General features: G+C 43.0%; 2 protein-coding genes across 2 annotated transcripts in view; one reads left to right on the top strand and one right to left on the bottom strand.

Moving 5' to 3' along the window:
- LOC124176358 overlaps positions 1–27,998 on the bottom strand; it is a 149,074-nt gene that overhangs the window by 36,848 nt on the left and 84,228 nt on the right. The window contains exon 3 of the transcript XR_006869356.1: positions 27,420–27,593. The gene's annotated coding sequence lies outside the window, so the exon portion shown is untranslated. Of the gene's footprint in view, positions 27,594–27,998 lie in introns of the transcript that reaches the window.
- LOC124176356 (forkhead box protein C2-A) lies at positions 8,969–15,306 on the top strand. Its single transcript, XM_046557547.1, has 2 exons — positions 8,969–11,416; positions 11,570–15,306. The coding sequence occupies exons 1-2, from the start codon at positions 10,041–10,043 to the stop codon at positions 11,694–11,696; spliced, it is 1,503 nt and encodes a 500-aa protein (XP_046413503.1). The 5' UTR covers positions 8,969–10,040; the 3' UTR covers positions 11,697–15,306.

Here is a 27,998-nt window from a genome sequence, read left to right as displayed (position 1 = left end):
GTATAAGGTTCGCCATAAACATGATACAAAATGTCGCATTCCACACGCGCTTCGCCTTCGTTTACGTATGAAAATGAAAAAAGAAACGTCCACATAGGACGAGAATTAAGGAGATGGAGTGAACGGGGTCAAGACACCCTGGAAAAGGTGGATGAGACCTGCTGCTCGTTGAAGATATGATTGTCGGTAGGCGTTTGCGGTGATACGAAACGTTGGGAATTATCATACCATATCCCATGGTGTGCAGATATGGGGTGTACATATGCTGGAAGCTGCGATCATAGTATAGACACGTTTGTGTGTACCGCTATATTAGCCTTACACACTGCACCGGGTGGCAATTTCACGCGACAAGTCCTTTCATCAGCATATCAATAGACAGCCAGGATTATCTGGACTGAGTATAATACTCTGCCAGCCGAATATACATATACGCTGCGGTTGGTGCGGACAGATAGGGTTGTCGTTGCATAATTCGTATATACCCTGCCCTCGTTCAGTCCCTCGATTCTGCACAATGGGTTACCCCCTCAGTGATCGCACCCCCAGTCTCAGAGGAAACAATTATAACTGTACCGATTTGTATACCAACTCTACGTTTAATTCGACTGAGAAAACCTCCTGTTCTCACGTATCGTAGAATGAGAAATTTCTGCAAGGTGGCGAATTTTTTGAGTTTCAGTACAGTTCCTTGAATCATAATGTAATGTATCAAATGGTACCAAGGATTGATCGATGCAGCCAGGCATCTACTTTTTCACCGAGCGTTGCGCTCACGCGGTAATTACTCGACATTTGAGGGTATTCGAAATCCCTGAAAATAGACATTGCGGAGTACCGCGGGTACGTCGAGTACATCCTGGGCGATGTAAGAGGCTGCCATCAGGAGCAGCGAAGCTGTGGGACACGGACCGTGCAGAGACGTGCGGGGTCCGGGGATACGCGTCATCACAATCTGAACCAGACGAAAACAAACTTTCTTTAACCCCACTCTACTTTCCCCCCCTGAGTCCCCGCGAGTCGCAGGTCGCGCAACCCCGAAAATCCGGCTGGTTTATTTTTATTGAAAACATATCGGCCATTTCCTTCCTTATTGTCTGCGGCTGAAGAAATAAATCCGGTGCCTGCGCCAGAAGCAGCAGCAGCAGCTTCTCTTCCTCCATTTCCCAAACGTTTTAGTTATTAGTGTTGGAATGCTGCTACTGCTGCTGCTGATGCCGATGCAGTTACCGTGCTAGGATGAGCTAGGGTACAGAACCGCACACGCATGGATGCTGCGGTACGGAGCACAGAAGAGACGCACGCGTGTGTGCCCACGGGCACACGGGATAAACCCGACGTGTGTGCGTTCCTGCGACTAATCCTATTAATAGTCAACTTGTCATTTAGAGCTTAGAACCTCAAACGAGACTCCCATACGTTGCATCCAGTCTAGCCTCCACCTATCATATCGCGACAGAGCGACACGCGTGTCTCTATTTGACGTCCGTTGTAATCTAGACGATTACACGGTATATTGGTGTATTTTAGACTATCCTACTGGATATACGTAATTTGGATCATTCAGGAATTCTGTATATTTACCGAACAAATACTGGGTTATAGTTTTGATAGGTACTGTTATAGGAGCTTCTTTATAGTCTCCATGCATTCGTCGTTTCTACACGATTTTTTACCCCTCCAATTTCGGTATTGACCTGTACACGCATTTCTTCTTCTTGGGTAAAAAATTCCGGCAGTTTGTAGCGTAATTAATTTGACGGACGTGTGGATTATATCTCATCGTGTTAATAACTGGCACCGTGACGTATGCAAAGGTGCAGGGGCGGCAGTGAGAAAGCAGCCGAGTTTCGGTGAGAGGGGAGAGAGAGACCCGTTTGAGTAGGTGTGGCTAATTTAGACCGACTGTTTGGTTAGCAAGCATTTAAGGTTTGTCTTGGCCGTGCCTCTGTGTCTTTTAGTCAGTTGATCTGTGTTCTGACTAAACGATACGACTCTATGCCAACACCTAATAGTTGATCGTTCCTGACGGACGCCGGTGGCCGGTATATTATACCGTCCCGAGTCTCTGCACTCCAGTATCGCTGCAAGACCGGTGGCCGAATTGCTCCAAAATGAATTTCACTCCGCACCAACGAAAGACGTCAACGACAGTCCTCGTATAAGTTTGGAACTATCGCTCCTAGCGCAAAAATTTGTGAAATTATGGCCCCTGACGATCGAGTCACAATCCCTTTCCCACATATTGGGAATATTTGTCATTTGAAACATGACCGAACCACGAAGCGTCTGATTGTGAGTAATTGACGGTTATTGCTGTCTTTGCATCGGATGATTGCCATTTCCAGATTGAAATTGTCGTAGCGTTTTATCGCGTTATCGTAGGTGTTTTTCCACCAATTGTATTGGTGGCCGGGGGGTCGAACTTAAATAGAAGATGGAAGTCTGGGAGTTTTATATCTCCGCGGCTGATTACAACGACGACGTCAACGGGACTCCGTGGTCCGAGAGAGTAGACTAGTGCAACTGCAACCCTCCGGTGCACAAAAGATTTAGAGAAGTTGCGGCTGAACAAACACCGCACGCAGACCGCTCCACGCACACCATCGAAAACCCCATGTACCAACCGCGTACGTATACCACGATACCGAACGGCGGGGAAAGAGAGCTATTTTAAAACCACCGAATACCAACGATCACCGAAAGCCACAACGAAAGTTCCGCAGAATCTTTCGCCTAAGAGCTTGCAATTACGAATCAATATACAGGTTATACATTAGGGTGGCCCTTATTTAGAGTGTTGACGAATTTTTTCCACCCCACTCCCCAAATCAACTTCAAATAATTTAAAAGCAATTAACTAATTATTTCAAATTCTCAGATTTTCAGATTCGTCACGATTGGCTGGTATGATGATGTGAATTTTTTTTCAGGTATGAGCAGCACTAATCCCCGCTAAAACCTATTAGTTACAGATTTCGTTCGACATTATTACTCTTACAATAAAATATATACTGCGAAAAAAGTTTTCCCCATATTATTTCCATGAGAAACATCGATCACAAAGCGGACTATCTTCCAGTTGTGGTAAAAATATGAAAAAATTAGCAGGGGAGTGGGGTGGGAAAAATTCGTCAACACCCTAAATACGGACCACCCTAAGGTCATACATGTACAGCAATATTGCACGGAACTATATTTGCAAAAGGCAGCAATTGCGACAGGCGGGAATTCCGACTGCCAGCTGATGGCAGTGTTTTAATATTTTTACCGCAACCTTCTCCAACGTGCGCGGATATCTCGCGCTTCTTTCAACATCCTGTCGTTCCACATCAGCGGCCACGGTCTGTCTGCCTACCCGGTAGCACTCGCTCTAAGCGCATGCAGGGGATGATGTTTTCACCACACGAATGTTGTTTTATGCCGGGAAACGGAAGGCAGGCCCGCCGGACGGTTCGAGAGCCGGCCAGCCGACGGTCCGGTAAACCGATTTGCACATCGAATGCACTCACTGTCGGGTAAGCCAGCCAGCTCTGGCTCATTTTCCACAATTCCGTTACCCACCATCACTCAGCATTTCACCACCCCCACTCCTGAAGTTGTCGCTCTCTCTCTCTTTATCTCTTCACGTTCTTCGCTTCTCAATTTTCACTCCATTTTATTGACCAGATTGAAGGTAGTAACGAAATATTGAAACTAAAATCACTGTATTCAAAGTTTAGAACGACTTTGAAGGAGTTTAGTTTCCAAAATCTGAATACGAAAGTCTTTGCATGGTTAAAAATAGATTCGTACTTAATTTGAGACGATCCTACATTCGGTAATTGAGGATTGTTTGCTAAAGATGAATCGTTACGTTAACGTTACCAACTTCAATCTCTTTTTCATTATCACTTCGTTATACTCTCCTGCGTCTCTCACCTCGGCAATTTACTAGGTATCATTTTTCCAAAATAAGTTTATACATTTTATACTCCAGCATGTGTCTCGAGGTACAATTTACAGGTGATGTTGACTTGAATTGCTTGTTACATCAAGCGATTGCACGCCTAGGAGAATGTGATAAGAGACTCTAATCGTCATCGTCGGAAAAGCAGGAAGAGATTTGAAAGTAGGTATGCGATGTCCGACGTCATCCGTCAGTCATACTTTTCCCCCCTTTTCAAGGATCGTCGGATTCCCTGACTATGCACTGGAACGTCGAGGAGGGAAACGAACGAAATCTGGTTATATTTACTTTAGCCTTTTCCTGCGGCCAAAATCCTTGGAATTTTTCAACTCGGTCCTTCGCAAGAGGAACTGCAGCACGAAGCGACATGCGCGTACGCAGCTCGATCCCGAAATGCAGGAGACTCTCGATACCATCGATTCCTACATGCAGGGTATGAAATCTGGAGATACATGATCGCACATGATGTCCGACGAAGCGGATACTTCCGGTATATTGTAGCTGGGATGCAAGGATTTCAAAACATACCCTGCAGATGTTTGTTATCCTTGCGCGCACTAGCGAAATGCGTTTCATACACGCGGCTCGATCCGCGTTTCGCGATCTTTCGCAGATCGCGAGGTCGCCGTCGGTGTTTGGTAAAGTAGCTGCAATCTCGCAGCTTCGGCTCGTTCGAACAGCCGAAGCCGAACCCCGTTGCTGCATGAAAGGAGATGAGAGACGAGACGAGACGAGATGCAGACTCCTGCAGACCCGTACGCGGGGCTTTTAGTCGTCTGCAAAACGCATCCCGACGTCCGGCGTCGACTCCGATCTTGAAGATGCAATGTATACACCGCTGAGCGGACGGTTAAGCAAACAACGTTTTATCATAACTACGATTCACGGCCCGTTTTGCACTTACTCTGATATGCATGGATGATGTTAAACGGGGCGGGGTTGAGATTCCGAATTTTAAAGGCTCCGAAAGCGCTAGATTCGACATTTTTTGGCGGCGAAACCTAAAGTGAAGAAATCAAATATCGATGATACATCAAAGTTTCGAATGGTCCGAAACCCGACGCTCAAAGTCCCGAAAGTGCAGAAACGAGAATATATAAATATCTGAAACATCGAAATTCCGAGTGATCGAAGATTTTCCGTTCCGTGAATTTCTGGCTCGATGAAATTTCACCGCTCTAATCTTTCTTTGTTTTGGATTTTCGTTATTTTTACGCTCGGAATCTTGAGTATTCTGATTTTTTACACCCACTCGTCGAGTAAACTACGCTCTGTGAGCATATTTTAATTTTCGGAATTTTACTCTATCGAATCGTTATTTTTAGAAATTTCGTTCTATCGAAAATTCAATTTTCGAAATCTTGCATTTCGTAACTTTGAGCAGTCGGGTTTCCGACCATTTGATATTTTGTTGTTTCCTAGTGGTTCGATTTCTCTACTTCAAATTTCATCACCAAATATTTCGTAATTAGGCGCTTTCGGAACTTTTCAAATTCCAAAATTCAACCCCGCCCTTGTTAGAAACCCCAGAAAATATCTCGAAGCTGTGATTCGTGCCAACACAGTAATTTCAGGGTACCTATTCTAACGTTGTATCATGAATTCCCGACGATCGCACGGGTTGCAATTTCAACTCGGATGATCTTCCACCGCAGTTTTTCAACTCAGTCAGTTACTTTATATGTTTCCTCTTCTTCTTCTTCTTCTTTTCCCTCCTCTCTGTTTCCTTTTTCTTTTTCTTCTTTCATTTTTTTCGTTAACTTAGCCTGCAAGCTTTTTCCGTGACGCGCTGTCGGATACGGCTTTCGGATAGGTTTACATACTGGCTGCAGCGGGTCGGAGGTCTCTGGAATTAAATTTCATCCTTGCGTAAACATCCAGGCTCCGACCTGACTCTCAGCGACAAGACACACGCGGTTCATTCACCGTCTTATATGATCATACATCCAGCTATGTAGAGCGTACGAAAAATTTTCACGGCCACGCCGGTAAAAGCCTTCTGCCGCGTAAGATAATTTGTACAACTCTAATATCCATGGCCATGTGTACCTTTACTGATACTTTATACTATACACAAACAATTTGCCATGAAAGTTCTGTATGGCCTCGCCCCCCGCCTTTCCGTATGTGAAGCATAATATCTCATTTCTATGAAGGTATGAGATGAGTGCAAATATCCGCGGTTTTTTCCTGTGTCGTTCGCTTGAATACCTCTTGAAAAAAGAGAGAGAATGAAGAAAAGAAAGAATGGGAGAAAAATAAGAGTCGGTACATACGTGTAGGTAGGTACGTACGTACGTGCGCTAAGTATAAAGTAGTACGCGGGCTGCACAAAATAGCACGTAGTTTATTGTTTCAAGTTAAAAAAGAAAAAGAAAAAAAAAAGGAGTAGAAAGAAGAAAGAAAGAGAGATAGGCAAGCTCGCACCTCCGTGTGTGGAGGAATACGTACGAGTGTCTACCGCAGACAGTACAGAACCCGATTATGTGTGGGTGTGTGTAGGTATAAAGCGTATGGCAACCGTGTCCGTGGGATAGGTCAAGGAGTAGTAGTTTATTTTAAAAGGTTTCAAAATTTCATAAACATTTCCGGCGAGGCTCTTTAGAAAAACGTACAAGGTACCCATGCACCCGCTCCGACGAGCTGCCTCGAAACTCCAAACCTCCTCATCTCCGTCGGCCAACCCCTGCCGTTTCAAAGGAAAACGGCACCGAAATATCAATTAAAAAAACAAACTACTTTTCGCTTGAAATAACAACACATATCTATGGATTGCCCGCTTTAACCTCCATTCCGTCGTCGAGTCCTCCGGCGACCCGCACCGTCTAGCTTATAGCTGTCTTCCAATCCCCTTCCTCCGCGTCCCTTAATTTCATGTAAATGAAACCCTGGTACACAGAGATCTTTCACGACAAGCTTCCGCTTCCGGCTCTCATCCACAACCGTGTAACTACAGCCAATCGATCAGTCTGATCGCGCCTAAGCCGGTTAATTCCGATTAGTCGTGTAATTTACGACACGGCACATCAGCGATCGTTCAGCTGCTGATATTAGACCGGGAAATTTGCTTACTTGCGGTGCTCGACTGGTGGCCATATTGGAAAACGTACTCATGATGTCAGCGGCTGGTTGTCGCCGCCATTTTATCAACACATAACCTAGGTTTATCATTTCAATCGAGGGAAATCGTAATTCTTGGGCTTTCAAATTACTCATGCAATACATACATTAATTAGGCTTAATCAGTGATATATCTGTTCTACTATCCACACGCGGAAAACGACGGTCAACGGTGAGATGACAGTCTGTTTACATTAGTTTGATTTTTCTCTCCACCAGAGGACGCATCGCAAAGTGACAATCTCAATGGTGCAGGGTTTTATACTTGAGAGAGCGAGAGAAAGAGAGAGAGAGAGAGAGACGGTTGTGTTATTAAAAACCTTTCGAAAAATCCGATAGCTGCGGGGAGAGTTCCAGCCACTTGGATGTTAATTTTCCCCGTCTCAACTCTGAAGGCAATCTAACTTTTCGCCAAAACTTCAAAAGGGTTCGGTGGTAGGTATATATAATGGTTGTTATCGCATGCCCTTCGGCATTCGGCGTTCCGATTAAGGATTTGAATAACCAACTCTATCCAATCCAGCATATATACCTCCATTATCATAGGTATACCTTTACATACATACATCCACCATCTTATACTTCCGCGGTTCCGTTTCGGTTGGTAATTAAATTTATATCTACGGGTAAAGTTCGTCGGTAACTAAAAAATATTTAGCCAATAATAACTGAAGAGTCCTATACTGTGTATATGTACGTTGATATCGAATCTTGGTCAGGTTCGGCGATCCGTGGAACCCACGCACACTCTGTTATAAGGTGAGACTTTGCGAGGTTTGGCAAATTTTCGGCGAATCTTTTATGCGCCGAATGAGACCCCAAGATCGAGGTGTCTCTAGAGTGTTTTCACAAGCCGGGAGTCGAACCCTTGGAAAAACAGACGTTAAATTGAATCCCTCGCGAGGGAATAAGATCTGAGAGGAGAGATGAGGGAGTTGGAAAAGGTAGGGAGCTGGGAGAGACCTCCACCTCTCTCAGCTCCCCAGCTTCCACCCACCTCGAAGAGACTTGACGTAGCTATAAACACTAATACTTACTTTCGTTTTAGGATTAAACGTAGCATTTTATAGGTATTACTTTAAAATCAAACCCTGCAAAGATGCAATTGCGGTATGTTGGTTTGCGATGCATGCAGTTGAGTCGTAAGGTCCACCGTCATCATCGTCATCAGCGTTATGTACAAGGTGTCAAAATCCACCTCATTCAAACGGTGTCGATACCAAAATTTCGCAACGTGAGTTAAAAAACTACGTAGAAAGAGACACCCGGTAGACGAAGTAGAAGGTGAAGCTCGTTAATCCCATAAAATCAATATTGTGCCTCGCGAAACTGGCTCTCATCGTCAGCGAATGTCGAAACGGTTGGTTATCCCTCTCGTTCTCTCTCAACGTACCGTCTTTTGCCACTCCCGTATGGCCTGTGATTTCGTTCCACAAGACCCAGTCGACAGAGAGCCTGGGTCCCTCCGACAGGGGATCAGGGCTGACAAGTATGAGAAAGACAGAGAGAGAGATAGAAGGCAAAGAGAGACAAGGAGAGTCGGAAACGGGGTGAGGCCTCGGGGGGTAACCCAAGGCATGTCGATCGATCCAGGTCGACCATGATTGGCCGATCCTGAAGAGGCGGAGTCTCGTTCGGAGCCAATGACAGCCGTAGCAGGGTAGCGTTCCGGAGTCGTCGACTTTCCTTGGGTCCCCGAAGTGGCCGTTTCCCGTCTCCGTGTCGCCCCCACCTTGTTAGCCTCGACGATTCGAGTCCCGCCCTGATCGCCGGTTCCGCCCCGTCGGGGGAGTAACTCGGGCTAATTTTCAGATCTGGAGGGAAGGAAGCGAAACGAAACGAAACGAAGCGAGGGCGGCGGGCGTTCATCGTCGAGGCACCGCGCGGCCGAGTCCGCAGTGTGTTTTTACTCGGGACTGAGTAAACGACGGGCTGTTGTGTATCATAATACCGAAACCGGCTGGTGCACGATACTCGGTGCGCGATTCAGGCCCCGATCCAGACTCCTACGCTCCTGTTCTCAGTTTCCCCGATTTTACCGTCTGGCGTCACGTTTTAACCGAGGAAAAAATTTTTACGACACCCCTGTTCGCCCTGAGCCCCATCCGCCCGATCAGGCATCCGCCACGTGACCGCAAGGTCCGGGACGCTGTTTCGTGACGTAACGAGTAAAACTAGTGCATAACACGCATCGTACATGGTGAAGTTTACTAAACGCGTGTACAAGTGCACAGTGAGATGTGGCCGTGTGCTGTGACAATAGAGGTCATTTTTATTAAAACTCGTGAATATCTGTAAGCCAGGTTCAATGAAACGTAAGGTTCTCTCGTCGCGTTAATAGTATAACGATTATCTGTGGACGCCAATTACCGTCAACGGTGCATGGCTTGTTGTGCGGAGGCCTTAACAAAGTGTGAAACATCTCCATCGGGGCGGGAACGAATAAGCAGGGTATCGGTTCTACACATACATCGTCGTGTCGCGACGAAGAACGCGGAAGAGTACACCACACACGGCTGCATCGGTGCAACGGTGACGGACACCGATAACGCGAGTGCAGGTGCGAATTTAAAAGTGCGAGTAAACCGACGTGGTACGTCGAGTGGTGCATCAACCGCTGCAGTTGCCTGGTAGAGTCAGTGCGCGCGCGCGCGCGTCATCGAGCGATACTCTCGATCCTGAAAAGCAGTTCCCTAGATCGTTCGCTATCGAGCGAGTCGAACAGAGCGAAGCGACCGGTCGTAAGCCACCGCTGGAATCAGTGATCCGGATCGATTTTGACGCGGAACAAGGGCAGATAATTATTAAGGATTTCTCGAAACGGTTGTGTGGAAGATAAAATAAGTGGAGGGATGTTCTGACCGCGTGAACCTCCAGGGTCGCGGGAATACCGGACGGAACCCAGGGTTCGATAAGCGCGGGAAGAACGACGGACGAACGGAGTTGGGGCTTTTGTCCCGAAGGATCGAAGATGCACACGTTGTTCGGCGAGCAGAACGCCTACTACAGGCACGCCGGTGTTCCCGTCGGTATGGGAACGCCGTCGTATCCGGGAGTGGCGACGGCGCCCGGATACTACGAGCAATACAGGTACGGCACCTACGCGACTAGCTATCCGGGAATAGCCCAGCAGCACATCCATCATCCGAGTAAAGACATGGTGAAGCCACCGTACTCTTACATCGCCCTGATAGCGATGGCGATCCAAAACGCGCCGGACAAGAAGATCACCCTGAACGGAATATACCAGTTCATAATGGAGCGGTTTCCATACTACCGAGAGAACAAGCAGGGCTGGCAAAACTCGATACGACACAATCTCAGTTTGAACGAGTGTTTCGTCAAGGTTCCACGGGACGACAAGAAGCCCGGTAAGGGTAGCTACTGGTCCCTCGATCCGGACAGCTACAACATGTTCGACAACGGTTCGTACCTCCGTCGTAGACGGAGGTTCAAGAAGAAGGACGCCCTCAAGGAGAAGGAGGAGGCCCTGAAGCGTCAAGGACTCGCACCGACGGGATCCAGCGCTGGGGAAAAGCAGCGTGCCGAAGACCAACAGCAACAGCAGCACCACGCTTCTCACCTAGGCGGAAAGTCGGATCCAACGAGCAAGCAGAACAAGGGTCAACTCCAGGGTAGCGTCGAGTGCAAACCCAAGCGTGAACCAAGTTCCGACCTGACGTCGTCCCACTGCGGTATGCAGGCGGCAAAGTACGCGCACAGTCCGATCCAGCAGGACCAAGTGAAGACTGGATCCGTCGCGGCAGCGGCGAGTGTCATCCAGTCAGCCCTTGGGCATCAGGTCCCACTGCATCAGGGATCGCCGCACCTTCAGGCCCCGCACCACGCGCACCAAGCGCCCCACCAGGCCCCGCATCACGGACACCAGGAGGTGGCCGGGATGACGGACGCGAACGGAATGCAAGGTCTGGACCCGAGCTCCTTCGGGGTTGAGGCTCTGACGGGGTCACGTGATTCCGGTCACCCCGGATCCGTGGGTTCGAGCTCCGTCCACCTCCAGAGTCGCGAACTCCAAGCGGCGAGGGAACACTCAGTTCAATCTGGTACCAGCACCGCAATGATGCCACCCAGTTCCCGGGAGTCCCTGATGGCCAGCTACGGGCATCCGACGTCCAGGTCGAACGGTTCGCCCCCCGGCACGATGTACACACCTTACTGCACGACCGCGGCGGCTGGATACATCATGGACCACGTTGACTACAACCCGTCGGCCAGCGGTGTCCGCACCCATCCAACGAGCCACTCGCAATGGTACCAAGAAGCTTCGAGTCCAGACACCGCGGGTATATACCAGGATACTCAGTCGCCGAGCTGTCAACTTTACAGGTACGTTTCGAAGCCATGGTTCTAGTCGATCGATCGGCGATATTGCCCGCAGTCTTTGAACTGCGTAGACGCAAACACATAGACTCACACACTCTGCTCTGTAACCTGCATCGATCGTCACGTTATCATCATCTCTCGTCGGCCTCGTTCCAGGTCGAGTCCCCCAACGCCGTTGTCCTCTGGCGCCGCACCCTCGCCACCGCTTTACCACAGGTACTATCAGGACTGCAACGCGGTTAGCACGAGCGGCAACCTACCGATCACACTCCACAAGTACTGAGGCTACCGATGCTCAAGGTCGCCGGAAGACGATCTTGAGCGTTACGACAACCTAGACTTGTACAACGGGGGTAGTAGTAACATGGTTCGCTGCAGGGTGAAACGCGAGTTCGGCGACGCCGTTGAGGAGTGGAATTGAGACCTCCAGCTTTCGCTCAACCGACGATCGCCAGGATAATGAGGGTGCGGAAACGGAAACACGCGAGGTCCTGATCCAAAGGCGATTAATCGCGTTGTGAATGTTTGGAAATGAAAAATAATTATGATAATGATGAGAGAAAAAAAAAAAAAATAAATAAAAACCAGTGATAATATAACGTAAGTATATATAATTGTATATATACATATGCATGTATATGTATATATATTATAATAAAGCGCGTGCGTTATATATACGTATAAGTTGTGTGTATAAAAATTACGAATAAATCTATAGTATACGTCTATATTGTAAAATGATATGATTTATGCATATTTGTTTACAGTGTACACACGATTAGGTACATACATATATATACATATATATTTATATACACTGCCGGCCAAAAGTTTGGGTACACCAGTAGAAATTTCTTGCTGTAGTAAAATTTGGATAGCGGACTCAGAAATAAATATAATCAAACGTTCCGAGCGGCGTTTTAAAGAGGACAAATTTACCTTCATTTCGCACTTTTAGAAAATTCTCTAAAATTCTTCTTGGCCCCGGTACGTATTTTTTAACATGGCCGTTTTCGGTTATTTTTCAGCGTTAAAAAGTAAATGCGAAAGCTCAATGTTTATTCTTTTTAATGCATTGTCATAAATTTGATAGTTATCGAGACACAATAACTCAACTGACGATGATTCTCCAAGTTCCAGCCGAAAACGTTGCCCCTCCACTCATCAAAGTCCCGCACCAAAATTATCAATTTTGTTTTTATGAATTCTGAAAAAATTCAAACTACTCCAGCGTGAACCTGTGCAAATGTTTACCTTCTCGACATTTTCTTTGAAACCCCCTAGTTATTGAATTACAGCTTTTTTCTTCAAACCTGTCTTTTTTAGCACAAAATGTGGCGAATACTGGGGCGAAAAAAATCTTACGAAACTTTCTACAAAAAGATAATATCGGTTTTGATATCCTTTTCAAGTTTATCGTACAAAAAAACCGATAAAAATTTTTTCCATAAAATGCGGGGTTAATTTCCAGCGGCTAAAGAATGTCCGAAAAAGGGTCATTTTCAAAAATACGTACCGGGACCAAGAAAAATTGTAGAGAATTTTCGAAAACAACAAAATGAAGTTAAATTTGTCCTCTTTAAAACACCGCTCGGAACGTTTGATTATCTTTATTTTTGAGTCAGCTATCCAACTTTTCGTGCGGCAAGAAATTTCTTTCGACTGAGTACCCAAATTTTTGGCCGGCAGGGTATATAAATATATGTATACATATATATGCGTGTAATGCAATGCACATAAATAACATATATAGGTAGACACATGAGTATGTGTACGTGTAAAATAGGAAAGGTTATTATAATACTATAGAGCATACGTATATTTATGCGTGAACCGCGTGGTCGACAAAGAGAAAAGTGCGTGTGTCGGATATAAAGATGATCGTGAGTGAGTGGAAAAGAAATTTGAGCGTTTGCTTTTGGTTTTTACAATTATGGAAAGAACTCGTTTTCAGGGTGATTTATGAGCGCGCGTGTTTGCCGCAAGGGTGGAATTCTACTTTTACCGTTACATATGGCACATAATGGTCAAATGAATATGTATAAACGGGTTTCTGCCGTTCACGATAAGACGTACGAATACCAATATATATTGCGGTATTGCGAGGGGACGGGGAGGGACGAGGAGGAGGAAGACGGAGGGGGGTTGGTGTCGATTAGAATGCAAAAGAATAGGAAGGAAAAAATAACATGACATGATACTCGATACACAAGGAGAGATAAAAAATATTATTCTCATTTGGAAAAACAATGACTGACCTAACCCAATGGGAAGCTAAATTTAACAAGATTCCAAACAACTGTGCAAATATTGTTTGTCTAAATATTCACGTCTCGATATTTGCCGATTGTCTGACTCAAGGTACACTCGGAAAATAACAGCTGTTCTTGTTGACACGCTTCGCGGCGGAAAGTCGGAAAGCAGGAAGGAAGGAAGGAAAGAAAGAATAAAATAAATAAGTTGTATAAAAGGAAGCTGCGTGGTAAAAGAGAGAAAGGAAGGATAAGCGAAAGAGTCAAAGTCAAAATTCAACGAAAAGATAACCCAATAATCAAGGAGCGCGCTTACTTAACTAACGTCACGATTCATGTAATATAGATTAATAAATATATATGGGGCGTTCCACGCCAATTCAGTAAACGGTTGACAATAACATTTTTTTATTTCATCAAGGATTTTTCTTACAATAGTATACGACCCCTGAAAAGTTTTTTTTTTTTCAAATACTTAAATTTTTTTAATGACTCGTATTTACCCCATGATTTCTTAAACCCATCTCAAAGACACGTAAATTGATTTTTATGAAACAAGAAAGAAGAAAAATTTGGTTTTCGAAATGACAAATTTTCACGCAAAGTTCAGAGTGGGATCTCGTTTTTTCAATTTTTGTCTTTTAAATAACGTTTTTTATTCATAATTGTTTTTCCTAATTTCATGCCTGTTCAAAATCTGTGACAAAATTTTGAAAAAAAAACCCTGAGTGCTTTTCTTAGAACTGAAGAAACAATTTAAAAAATCAGTAATGAAATCGAAGATGCGGTATGTATTATAATAGATTTTTAACAGGTATGAAAATAGAGAAACCGATTAAAAAAATAGAAAGAAAACAGGTCCTGCTCTGAATCTTGTATGAAAATGTTTCATGTCGGAAGCCAAATGTTTTTTCTACGTGTTTCATAAAAATCAATTTGGTTGCTTTTGAGATGGGTTTAAAAAATCATGGGGTAAAGACGAGTGATTAGAAAAATTTGAACAATTTTTTTAAACAGCTTTTCAGGGGTCGCATTGACGTAGCAAAAAATCCTTGGTGAATTTAAAAAATGTCATGGTTAACCGTTTACCGATTTGGTGCGAAATGCCCCATACATTGAAATTATCCATTTATATATATGAATATATATATATTTTGGTATAACGTGTAACCTACACTTGCTATTGCACATTCTGCAGGTTCTTCGCGAATATCTGATTTCACAGGAAATGTATACAGACATATTCCGTCAGTGTATAATAATCTGCACGCGCCCGATAACGTCAATACATAGTGTAAAATCGTCAACATCACACACGCACCACACCGTACTCATACTTACATTTTAATAATGATATTATTAATAACAATATGTAAATATATCGAAGAACACCCACCACATTATTATAAACAAGATGAAATTTTAGATTGTATAGATATTATACACATTATACGATATCCGATATAAGCTACATACTATATATAGAAGTCTATATATAGTGATTCATCTGCTATGTACCTATGCAAGATTGTGTGAATAATTATACGAGTAAAGCGAATGTTAATATTAGACATGTGTAATATATGCCATGCGAAAGGACCATCGACTGATTGGTTAGTATACACACAACTATATATATATATATATATATATATATATATATGTGTGTGTGTGTGTGTGTGTGTGTGTGTGTGTGTGTGTGTGTGTGTGTGTGTGTGTGTGTGTGTGTGTGTGTGTGTGTGTGTGTGTGTGTGTGTGTGTGTGTGTGTGTGTGTGTACGTATAAGTATGCCATTAGTCATACTGTATATTAATAAAGTTATTGACTCGGTATATTAAAGTTGAAATAAAAGTGAGAGAGAGAAAAAGAGAGAGAAAAAAAAGAAAAAATAACGGAGAACTAAAGAAATGAAGAGAAGTGGAAATATTTCACAACGAACGGTTATATATTAATTATTACGTTCGAAGGTATATATTTGCCCAGTTGATGAAATTCAAGTTTGAATTCCCGTCAATTGTCCGGATGATTGTAAATGTATGTATATTTTCTCCCGAGTCTTTGAACGTCATATTGGTGCATTTATCGTAAAACCGTCATTCCCGAATTCGAGGTTTGAGTCTTTAGTATATTACGTTATTATAAGTTAGTAAAATTAAAGGTATATATACATATATATATACATATATATATATATATATATTATTGTATGCCTATAGCTGCTGCAGTCGTATGAATGCGAAAAATAATATAGGGTTGAGACATAAATATTTATTATTATAGTATATAGGTATACGTATTGAAATATTATAAATATGTTATTTACCATGCGTATATATATATACACATATATACATATGTATATATGTATGTATGTATAGTATAAATATGTATATATGTAATCACACGGTCATACACGCATGGAATGAAAGATAAAAAGTTGTGTGTGTGAGAGAGAGAGAGAAAGAGAGAGAGAGAGAGAGAGAGACAGTTAGGACGGATGGACGACACGTGTACAACGTACGATATATAGATAGATAAATAGATAAATAGATATAGCTCGGGGGAAATCCACATGCAACGAGCTGTGAAATGTTGGGATTATAATGAGACATAATTGGCGAGATATCGTAAATAAATATTATATGATAAATGTATACCGGTGATCAGCGTTCCTCATTCATTGACAACTTCCAGCCCTAAATCCTCTGTAAGTCGAGTTCAATTTTCTTTTCTAGGATAAAAAAAGTCACAGAATAAATTGTCTCGAATAATAAAATAAAGTTCTGTTTCAGTTTCCATTGTACGAGTAAAGTTGAAAATTAAATTTAACCATTTAGGTAGACAGTTTGAACGGTATAAAATTATTCCTATTGTTAGGACTTTTTTTTACCCCCCTCTATTAATCTCTTATAGCTTGAACGGAGCATCGTTCATCTTCCGATACGATGAGTTCCGGTTGCAGAATACAGCTGGTTTGTCAATCGGGAACGGGAAATGCCTGGGATAGAGAGGAAGGCGTTACAGGCGTGGTGCAAGCTAGGCAGGCAAGGGAAGCATAGACGATAGAGAGGAGTATTTACGAGTTGAAGTGATAAGTTAGAGCCATAGTTTAAACAAGATGGCACCTATATCACTTGCGGTGAAAATTTACGAGCAAACACGAAAAGATACATCGGCTATACTTCCGTTGATCTCAACCAGGCCGCCTCCGCCAGCTAAAGTGAGGAGTCCGACTGAATGGTCAAATATCGCCGCTGCAACGACGAGCCGGAATTCAGGGCCACGAATTGGTTCCTCACGGAATGCCAAAACTTAACGTGGAATGGCCATGGGACGACGAGTTACGACATTACGAGACACTACCAAGTTACACGAGGCGTCATTTTCCGAGATCCTGCTGTTTATTATCCCTGCCAAGTTTCGCGAAAGATGGATCATCGTCCGACGGTTTACCGCACGAGCCGCTGCTCGGAACCTTTTACTCAGAATTCCAAAATCGTCGGAAACCCCGCAGAGAAACGTCCTGGAAACTTGCGGATCCGATTGAAGTCTGCACGTTGCTTTGATATCTCCAACTGACTGCATGGTTTGCATGTGATATACTTCCGCATGATATCATTCAACGATTACTTTTGAAGATTTGATTCAGGTGTAAGATATCAAAAGCTGCTGCCTCATTAATCACTGACCATGAAGAAAAAAACCAGCACTCTGGTACCCGTGGACAGAAGAATCTCATCGAAATAAGTGTACATCATTTCTTAACAGGGTTTTCCAAATTCCTTGAAACACTGGCTACGATTTGTATACGACTCGTTCAGGCTAGTTGCAAACTCTCAGTTATAATTTCAAAATTCCTCGCGTCTTACAAACATAACGAAACTGATCTATAGGTAATCGTTTCAGCAACTGTCGCAAACCCTGCGTTGTGTACAGAGGGGAATAATTTTGCCGTAGGCGGTATTCAGGGTAGTATAAACCATATACCGTTCGGTTATTCTTCAGGAAAGGATAGAAAGAGCACGTGCTTCGGATAAGCGGGATTAAAATGTTTCAAAAAGACAATCCCGGGCAGCTTTACCCCCGGATGAACGATTCCATTCGCCCTCGTCTACCGAATCGAAAGGCCTGAGGCAAAGTGCCAGAGTTGGTATGCGAGTAACCTACACAAAACTATAATCGGGTACAGGCTGAACGGATACGACCGACCACCAACCCTTATTACCGCAATTCGTAAAACCGCGATCGAGCTCCGGGGCACAATGCAACAGTTCAAATGTCCGTGGTGCAGATCGTTATGGGGGTGCAGTATGGTATACAACGTATAGTATCCGTGTCCGCATACGGACTACTAACCACGTTTGTATGATACTAACGTGCCTAGCGTACGTGGTGCAGTGGCGTTGAATGTTTGTTTTAACAAGCCAAGGCTTGGGCTTTTTTCTAAATTGATCGTACGTACGTTTACGGAGTCAGTACTTGCTATGTTCCCTGGGATAATGGAGGATGGGAATGAGAAGAAGATACGTTGGGATGCACCGAGAGGATTAATAGTTCTCAAGAGACATCCCATGTCTGTTATCTTCATATTATCCTAATACCTGTACGACGTTGCAGGTAAGATCATTTCGCATGACTGACAAATTCATCTACAACTCTTTCAATGGGTGAAGCTTCCTTCAAACAAATTTACTAATTACTTCATTGAATGGATATGTGGTAATACTTCGTTGCTGGACAACAGTGACCATCTAATCCATTGATTGTCGTTTGTGTAGTGCATATACCGTGTGAGTAAAGGCCTGCGTCGTATGCAGCCATGAGTTGTTCCGGTTCGGCATCAGCATCGGCATTAGCGCGGTGAGATTAAACAAATATCTCAAACACCGTGCACAAGACTTTATATAACTCGAAGAAGGAAGGTGGATAGGTATCCCCGCGATGCGGTTAAACAGCGGGTGGTTCGGTGCCCCGAGAAATGATAGCTATTAATGTCGGCCGGTGTGTATACATATACAGATCTTAACGCAAATAGAAACGGTGCTAGTTTAACGCGCCCAAGCTTATGATGCCGACCATCCTCTAGCTGCGGTGCCCTCTCTTTCTGCAGTCCTGCACTTTCTTTCTGATGTCATGGAAAACATCCATTCAGTTATATATGCTTACGCATACAGCGAAGACCTCGAATTCCACCTACCGAAAAATGGCTTCAGCGTCTTGTTTGCACCCGGCATCAGAGCATCGAGTAAAATACCCATGCACTGTTTGCAGGTCGGATTGACTCTCGCACCCTTCGACTCTGGCGGTTCTCGCACCCGAGCGAAGGCTCTGCAAATACTTTTCCTGAAACCACCCTTGGTAGTTATATCGCCAAGTCGATCCTTTGGTTTTAGTTTTCAGGATAGAATCAAGCTTCTAAAGTGACGAGAAAGCGTCACTCGCGTTACAGGTCGGTTCTTGGAATAAACACCAATGTTGAATCAGCGTCGTCCTGATGCCTCGGGACATGGAAGCATGATTTCCGCGATATGTGGAAATGCAGCTCCGAGATTGTGTAGTCAGAGAACGAGTTACAGGGCGAGGAATATCTGTGCGGTTAAGGCATGGGGTAGGATTGCACGAGAGGACCACCATCGCCGGGTTGCACACGTACAGTCCACTCGGGGAGAGAAAAGCAGATGGTGGTCTTCCCACGTTTCCCGCATACCGGGATGCAGAAAGAAATGCCTAGGGAGATGCGGAGAACACAGGTATATACTGGAATCTCGAATCCTCTGCGTCAAAAGAACATGGAGAAGCGATCAGGAAACTGAATTAACAATCAATGTTCCCAGATGCATGTTATTATACACCATCGAATCACCGAAGTCATAACTCCTATAAGTGCTTGGGCTGCACTGGGGTGGTTTTAGTACAGACTTGTATTTTATATATTAGTTTATTTTTTCGTATCGTGGTCCAATTAATCATTGTTCAGAAAAATCAGTAGTGAAAACGAAACAGGGACATTAAGGCGATGCTATACTCCTATTTCAGTAACAAGAACTGTTATCCAAATATCTCCGAGACGACTAATCTTTCGGATAAAAGACGAGAACAGCCAACTGCGGAATTGTTAGGCGCAGATTCTTGTTGATTGGCCAACGATTAATTGGACCACAATACAAAAATAAAAAATAAACTAATATACATACAAGTCCGTAAGATGTACACGTAAAAATAAATAAAAAATATTGCAATAATTGGTAGCAGCCTCTAAACATTTTCCTACCTCCTCCAGGTTTTACGACAGTTTTTTGTTTCCAGTATTTGTCATAAATTTTTTGAGTGGCACCTTAATAAAAAAAAAAAAGAAAAGAAAGTCAAGAAACGAACCACCCTGCTTATGTAGGAAGACGTACGAACACTGGGGTGTCTGGAGCAGCCTCAGCAGCACCTGTTCGCATTGAAAAGTAAACCATTTGGCGTCAGGTACGGTAATAACGGTAAATAGTGCATACAGCGATCGGTGGGACGTACGGATGTTGGTGCATGCAGAAGGTGTAATCCGGAATAAAGTAAACAGTGGGAGTGTCGAAAATGCAAACGTTGATATATGAGGAGGATACGTGTCCGTACATGCAGGTGATTACGATCTATACACACAAAGGGTGTGTGTACATTATACACGTACGACGTGTACGACAAACACTACCTGTACACCGAGTAGGTATCCATTCGTACGAATTGCAGCACCACCCGACCCTCATCGACGGTTCCGCAATATCATGTGTATCTATATTAAGCTACGTCGCCTGCGGCCATCCTCTCCTCACCAACCACGCCACACCAATCCCGCAAACTAATAATTTCAAAAGCGGCAAATTTACCTTCAATTAACGCCGAACACTTGCCCCATTAGAGTGTTCTCGCCCCGGGATCAAACATTTATCTCCGAGCTCCCGGAGGGATCGGAAAAGACGAGGGTAGGCACTCGGCCAATTCTATGCAGATCAACCTTCGAACGATTCGCAGGATCGCTATCAACAGGTACAAGAGGTATACATGTACCTACCTACCGCACGTAACATAGATCGATGTGAATTAAAATTTTCTACCTTCCAATTCAAATAGTTTCGACTGGCTTTCGAACGTTTGGTTGGAAAAGAGCATTTCACCTGGAATTGAAACTTCCATCATCCAATGTACCTACTGCACGTTTGTACATCCATATGCTGGCAGGTCTCGATGACGACTCCTCCCGTTTGTTTGAAGTAAAAACTGTTCTCCCGGTCATTCTTGCGATCAGAACATATATATAGGTATGACATACATCAAGCTCCACGATACACGTATATTAGTACGTGTGTTTAATTCTCGAACGTTCATCATTCCACGGAGACCGGCTGGCATGATCTACACGGTTATGAAGCATCGCTTCCACAGTTTACAATTATGGCGATGCGTCAAGAAGACATCGTCTAAAGGCCTGTTACGTACATGTACGTACAATGTATAAGTTACACACATCCACGCATCGCCATCGTTATCCACCCCAGACTGCGAGTGCATGGTCTTACAGGTTCTTAGGCACGCGATCCTTCACGGTCTGAGCTGGATCCAGTCGGCTGACATACAAGACACTCGGTGTTTCTCTCATGTTATGAACGATGGGACATTGCGGACCGCAACGCGGGGGCCACGCGGTGGCCGCACAGTCGACAACCGGGTGTTTACAAAATTACGGATGATAACGTAAGCATTTTTTTTTCATCAGGACGCTCTTGCAGTACAAGCTTCAGCGCGCTGCGCGCTGGGCATGGTGGATCGACTCGACGACATTATATACATACGTACGAGCCTTGCGAGCCTCGGGGCTAATTTTAGGGTGTTCAACCCCGCATATGTGGCTCTCGTGTAAACAATGTCATCCCGCGCCACCGCCGACCCTGCAGCCTGCACCACCGGCTACCAATCCTCATCCTCCTCCTTCACCTCCTCGGGACTCGTTAAGAGGACCCCCAACCCCGCGGCAAACGGCGTGAAAAACTACGAGGCGTTATACGGATTCATCATACCAGTGTGTAGGCTACACTTTATTTAAAAAAATCAAATATTGTTTGGTTTTTTTTTCCAAAATTCAAGTCGAAAATATTGTTCCAAAACTTAATATTCGTATTTAGAGGCGCATCATCGGGATTTTCTATTTCCCATTGAAATAACATGGAAACATATTGTTCTTTACTTTTGAATTTTATAACTCGTCAACGCATTGGTGTACTGATAAGACCAAGACCTATTTTTGTAGGGAGTGGAAGGCGCTAAAAAAATGTTTCTTGGCATTTTATGATAAGTCTATTCATTCAAAATATTATAAGAGAAAGTTTTGAAGAGTATGAAAAAAATTTTCTTCATGCTATTTAAATGGAAAATAAAAAATTGCGATGATGCGCCTCTAAATATTAATATTATGAGCTGAAACTTGGACAGCGTCAGTTTTGCGTCATTTGGAACAATATTTTCAACTTCAAAATTAAAAATAGAATGTCCAATTTTTTTTCGTACAGTCTAATATATACGGATATATATTCTCCCCGGTCAAACCGATCAGGTTCGAACCTGATCTTTACCGCGAGGGCACGGAAAGCGGAGCAGAGTTTGAGATGATTAAACTGTTCCTGTTCCGAAAATTCACTTTTTGTGTGTGTAACATGAAAATTCCCAGCTGATTGTGTTGGGAACAAGGTCTAGTATAATAGAATTAATATTAAAATATTTTAAATACAAACAGTCTTGTTGTAATGTGACTTCTTTTAGTTTTTCTAAAAATACAATTTTTATGAACAAAAATGGGGATATATATATTTTATAGTACACTCGTAAACAAAATATTATAAAAAGGAAGGTGCTTACTAAGTTTGAAATATCTGTAATCGACCCTCATTATAAAACCATATTTTGACTTACCTTTTTTGATTCAGGGTGTTTTGTAATTTATTGTGAGTAACAAAACATCCTGAATCAAAAAAGGTAAGTCAAAACGATAAAAACTCAACATTACTAGTTATAGTAGCTGTAACACAAAAACTGGACCTGATCGAATCAAAATAAATATGGTTGTACAATGATGGTATATAGATATTTCCAAAATTAGTAAGCACCTTCCGTGTTAGAAAATTTTGTTGGCCAGTGTAACCGAAAATTTAATATCGCCATCAACTATACGCGAATGAGACATTTTTGACGAGTCTCGTAGTTGCGCAAGAGTTCTTAAATCACTCTGAGACCCATGATGATCACGACGGCTAGCGGGCGGCATTGAATGCTCACTTTGCCGAAACCAAAATCATCACCGAAGCGTGTCAGGGCTTAGTTCCTTCGCAGCTACCTCGCATTGTGTGATAGCATAAAGAGAGCTGCAGTAGTTGGGTAGGCGAGTATATACTAGGTACAATAGAGAGACGGCTAATGCCTTCTGCACCTAATAATAGCCTACCTGGCTTTGGCGTCCCGGCGTCAGCTAGGGTGGGCCATGCAGCCCTGGTTGCGCATAATCGCCCCACGGCGTGGATCGGCAACAGAGTATACAAGCCCCTGAAGGGGCGCGGCTTTTCAATGGTAGGTAAAAATTGGTTCAAGCGTGCAGAGCGCATGTGCATGTCTTTCGATGCGAAAAGAAAATTCCATGAGAATGGAGTGGAGTTGGCGGCTTGACACAATGGATCAATTGTTTCTCTAAATTTCTTCAATATGAAAGAGCGTCGACGACCGACTGAGAGAGATAGGTGGATAGTTCGATGGATAGGTAGATGTTTACTATATCCATAACGATGTTGAATATACGTAATGACCGAAAGTAACGACGCAGCTATTTTTTTTAAACATCTTCTTCAATTTCAATGAAATAATCCTGAAACAATTTGAAAAATATTAACGCACTCTAAAGAAAGTTTTCATCGAATAATTTCGTTCGAATTTTTTTGTTTTATTCAGGCATGAAAATTGAAAAACTCTATACTTAAAAACTGTATTTTTCCAAACGTTTCGATTGCGAAAAAATTGAAACGGTTGAAAAAAATTATTTTTTTTTTTCAACGGAAAAGAGGTTTAAATAGGTAAAGGCAAAACATAAAGAGAAGAAATGAAAGTGGATTACAGTGGAAAGTAAAATATTAGGTTAAGACAAGGGATGAGATAAAGTAAAATTAAGAGAAATATGAAAAATGCAAATGAGAGTAAATGCTGGAAGTGGATGAAGAGAGTGAGGTGTCAGAGGAGAGACAGAGAGAGAAACGGGGGAGGGGGGTGTAATCCTTGGTCGAATGCAACCCTCCTCAGTGTGAGCAGTAAACGCGATCGAATTAGCCAAAGCTTATGATTTATATATACCGCATTCAAAATCGCTCTTCAGATTATACAAAGGGTCGAGTTGACCGTGGTGTGCACACAATGCAGCGCGTTGCCCTATGGTGTACACAAGTATTTCACGCTAAATTGGAGTTTAAACGAAAACGCTTTACCCCGGGGTATTTTACGACCTGGCAGGGTGCCTTTTCAGTAGGAAACGGCCCCCCGGACCTAGTTGGGCAGGCAATCTTGTCTGCAGGTAAATGTCTACGTTACGTAGATACACAAGCCGATGGTGTTATGTGTACATATGTCATTATACCGTACCGTGTTATTGAGGGTTGGAGGTGAGCAGAAGTATCTCGTAAAGGACTATTTAACTGAAAAACTGTCTCCACCGAAAAGCAGGATATAGGGGTTCAACAAGTCACCAGAATGGCGCTAATAAGCAATCGATGTTCCATCAGATTGAAGCTTTCTCTTAAATGTAGATAACTTTTGCTACAGCAACGCCGTAATAATTGTACTATATTTGATGGACACTTTTTATAAACAGAGATAGTCCTCCTCACTTCTAACCTCCACACCATGTGCCAAGACCATATCTATACTAAGAGCACCGGTCTGTCTGTTCGACAATTAATTTCGATGAATGGAGAAAAAACAGATTCAGTGATGATCTGAAAACGATTCTATTCGCTCTTCAAACGATCATCTGTACATATGTAACTCGTGTAAAGGTGCATCATGGCCCTGATATTTTCCAGGTAAGCAGGTATTATAGAAATATATACACGTTCACGGCAAAGTGAAACGAGGCAGCTAATGCCGATCCATCTAGCATGGTTTCCCTCTTTTTACCTTGAAAAAGAGAAGCTAAACCGACAAACCTAATGTTCTCCTTTATACCGGGCATAATACGCGGCTCGTGAACAGCACATGGTAGGTATAAGTTGCGTACCATCATCCTTTACAACCTTCGTTCATGGAAGCGTGCATTTGTATGCACGCTACACGATAAATTAAATTCTTATGCAGACTACACTTCTTTCTCACAAGAAAGGTATCTCAGGTCGGTATCTCCGATTTGATTTCTTTTGCAATATGTTATAGTAAACTGAAAATTAAGCGACACGTATTATTTTTCATCCGCCATTAAACACTTCAAGGGGGTGAAACCATCCTTCAAAGTAAAGCATGTCAAGGGGCAATTTTGCAGTGATTTTTTTCCTTAATTGAGAAAATTACATTTATCATGTCTCTTTATGAGATAATTTCATCAATTATATCGGTTAAAAAATATTATGTTCTTGTGAGTGAAACTGCCAAATCATACCTTGACATGCTCCACTTTGGAGGATGGTTTCACCCCCTTAAAGCGTTTAGCGGAAGACAAAAAAAAAAAAAAATACGTGTCGTTCAGTTTATCATCTACTGTAACGTATCACAAAAGAAATCAAATCGGAGATTTCGAACTGGGACACCTTCCTTGTCGGTCAAAGTAATGTGATCCCTAAAAAAATGTTCCATTCGACAGTCACGTAAACCGAGTACGATTTGTTCAATGATCTAGGTGATTTTTTTCACTAATTTCTTTTCAAGTGAATCACGGATAGCACGAGCGAACGAATCGGAGAGGGAAACTCTGACAGAGGTAGAAAAGCTGCGCTGAAAACTGCGGAGGCGCTCAGGGTGATATGGATTTAGGTAGGAGAATACCGAGGTTACAGACACGGATCCAAGGGGGATGGAGGAGAGGCGAGGAAGGTATATTTCAAGAAGACGCCCCCGCTGCCATTCCCCGCACCGCAGACGCGGACGCGACATTCTCCGCTCGTCTGATGGATGCCGCTAACGAGCTTCACCGACGATTGACACAATATTCTGAGTGAGCCCTGCCTCATCCCTCTCGAAATCCGTCTTTCAGGTCGCAATTGCGGAACCCGAAGAATCGACGTTTGCTTGAAATTTAAAGATCGTTTTTTTTTTTTTTTGTTTTTTTTTTTATATTCCGTTAAAATTTTATCGTCCCCCTAATCTGCACAGATTCTCCAAGAGAGTCACCGACGATGGTCAAATTAAAATGAATTTTATACCCCCATATAGTGGATTTGCAACGTATTCGTCTTTGAATCTGTAAACGCTTCGTTAAAAAACCCCGTAAACTTAAATCCAAGAAATATTGCATCATTTTTTCTTCTGCTTTTGTTGTTTTACCACGAGGAGTTTTATCCCTGTATAGGTTGTATGGTAAAAAGCTACTTCCTCTTTAGCGTCATAGAAACAGGAGGTAGTCCCTCTTTTTTTATCCATCCCGTTTCGGTTTCTTGCTGGTCGAAGAATCGTCAGTGTGACAAGCCATTGTAGGTTTCTTCAGAGTAATACGTAATTGGACGAGAAATAAAGAGAAGCATAAGAAGAAGAATAGATAAAAGGGGGTAAAATTAGCACCTGTGTCTAAATTGCACAGGTCTGTAGAAGAATTTTTTTTTTTTCAGCTATGGTATGTTTTCGGTAAATGTTAAGTTTTCGAGTGTCCTGTATTCGAAAATGACTTCCATTTCTCTTCATCGTGAACAGTATTCTTGCAAAATACAAGGTGTTTGCATAAAATGAAGCAGAACGATAATGAAAAACACCACCGTTTCATTACAATGAACTGAACAATATTTCTTATAAAATTAAACAATTTCTTTATGAAGAGTATTTAACATTCCGTGATCATTCTTTTCGCTTACGAATAGCCTTCTCTTCTTCTCTTTGATACATTTCCGAACACACTTCCGATTTCCATTTTCTTTTTCCCTGTTTGCATTTATTCTCGAGTCTCACTCTAATGCGTATTAAATGAAAGTAAGAAATCAATTTTGCATAGAATTTTTACAATCAAGAATAGGATACCAGATTTCGAGTCAAACGGAAGTTTTACTCTAAATGAAACTGCAAACACGAGTATAAAAAAAAAAAAATACCCTAGGCGATGTGACTTTTTGAGTATTTTTCCCGGTTTCAGTGGTTGAAAATCTATAAGAAAAAGTATTAAAAAAACCTGTGAAGTTTTTTGCTTGCAGACCCGTGTTGTTGAACCTGTTGCTGATCAATGCGGTAGCGAAGGAGGTACTAAAATATACGTGCATGTTTAACCATACTCATAACGTTCATTTAAATACATATGGTGGCGTTGTACACGTTGTTGGAGTGCGTGTAGGTAAGGAAGGCGATGAGGAGGAAAGACTCGGGCAGATGTCACGCGTGCGAGCACGATGCGCGATAAGTAGGAGGATACACGTCTATTGTCTGAGTAAACATTACTCTAAGGTTAGCGAACGCGAGCGAGAGTTTGGCCCACTGTAAACAAATCTTTGTCTTAATTACTCCACCGCTGCTCTCGCGCGGCCACTTACAAATAACACAATACTGACCTGACTCAACTACTGCGGGGGGCTCGTCGCAGCTCCTCTGATCTCCGCGATGCGTGTAATACTGTATGTGAAAAGAGAAAAAGGAACCGATGGATATAGATGGCCACCTTGACCTTTGGATACGTCGTTTCGCTCTACTTCTTCCTTGGCTTCATCTTCTTCGACGCAGCGTCGCCAACCCTAAAGGAAATTTCTTTAGATCTGAAGAGATTGGAGTACGTTCAAAGATGAAGGTAAAGTTGTTTTTCTCGTTAAGAAATATTGTCGTTTGCGCCGGAATTTAAAGAAAATCTGAAGGTCTCTGACGAAATCTCAAGACTACAGATAGCGATATCTCTAAATATGAAGTCTGTGAAATCGAAATAACAGATTAAAGAGTGAGATTCCTGAGAATATATGCACCAATTAGATACCGTCTGCAATTTTCAAACGAACTTAATTTGACATATTGATGGTCCTAAATATTAAAAACGAATGAATATCTTTATGCTTGCAATTTAGGTTGTAGGATATAAATCTGTCTGCGTGACCTCATTCGATAATTATCTTCATATATTTCTAGGAAATGTGTCGATGTTATAAAAT

Source organism: Neodiprion fabricii, chromosome 2 (assembly GCF_021155785.1).
Source record: "Neodiprion fabricii isolate iyNeoFabr1 chromosome 2, iyNeoFabr1.1, whole genome shotgun sequence".
Lineage (NCBI taxonomy): Eukaryota > Metazoa > Arthropoda > Insecta > Hymenoptera > Diprionidae > Neodiprion > Neodiprion fabricii.
This window is presented reverse-complemented; position numbering and strand designations above follow the sequence as displayed.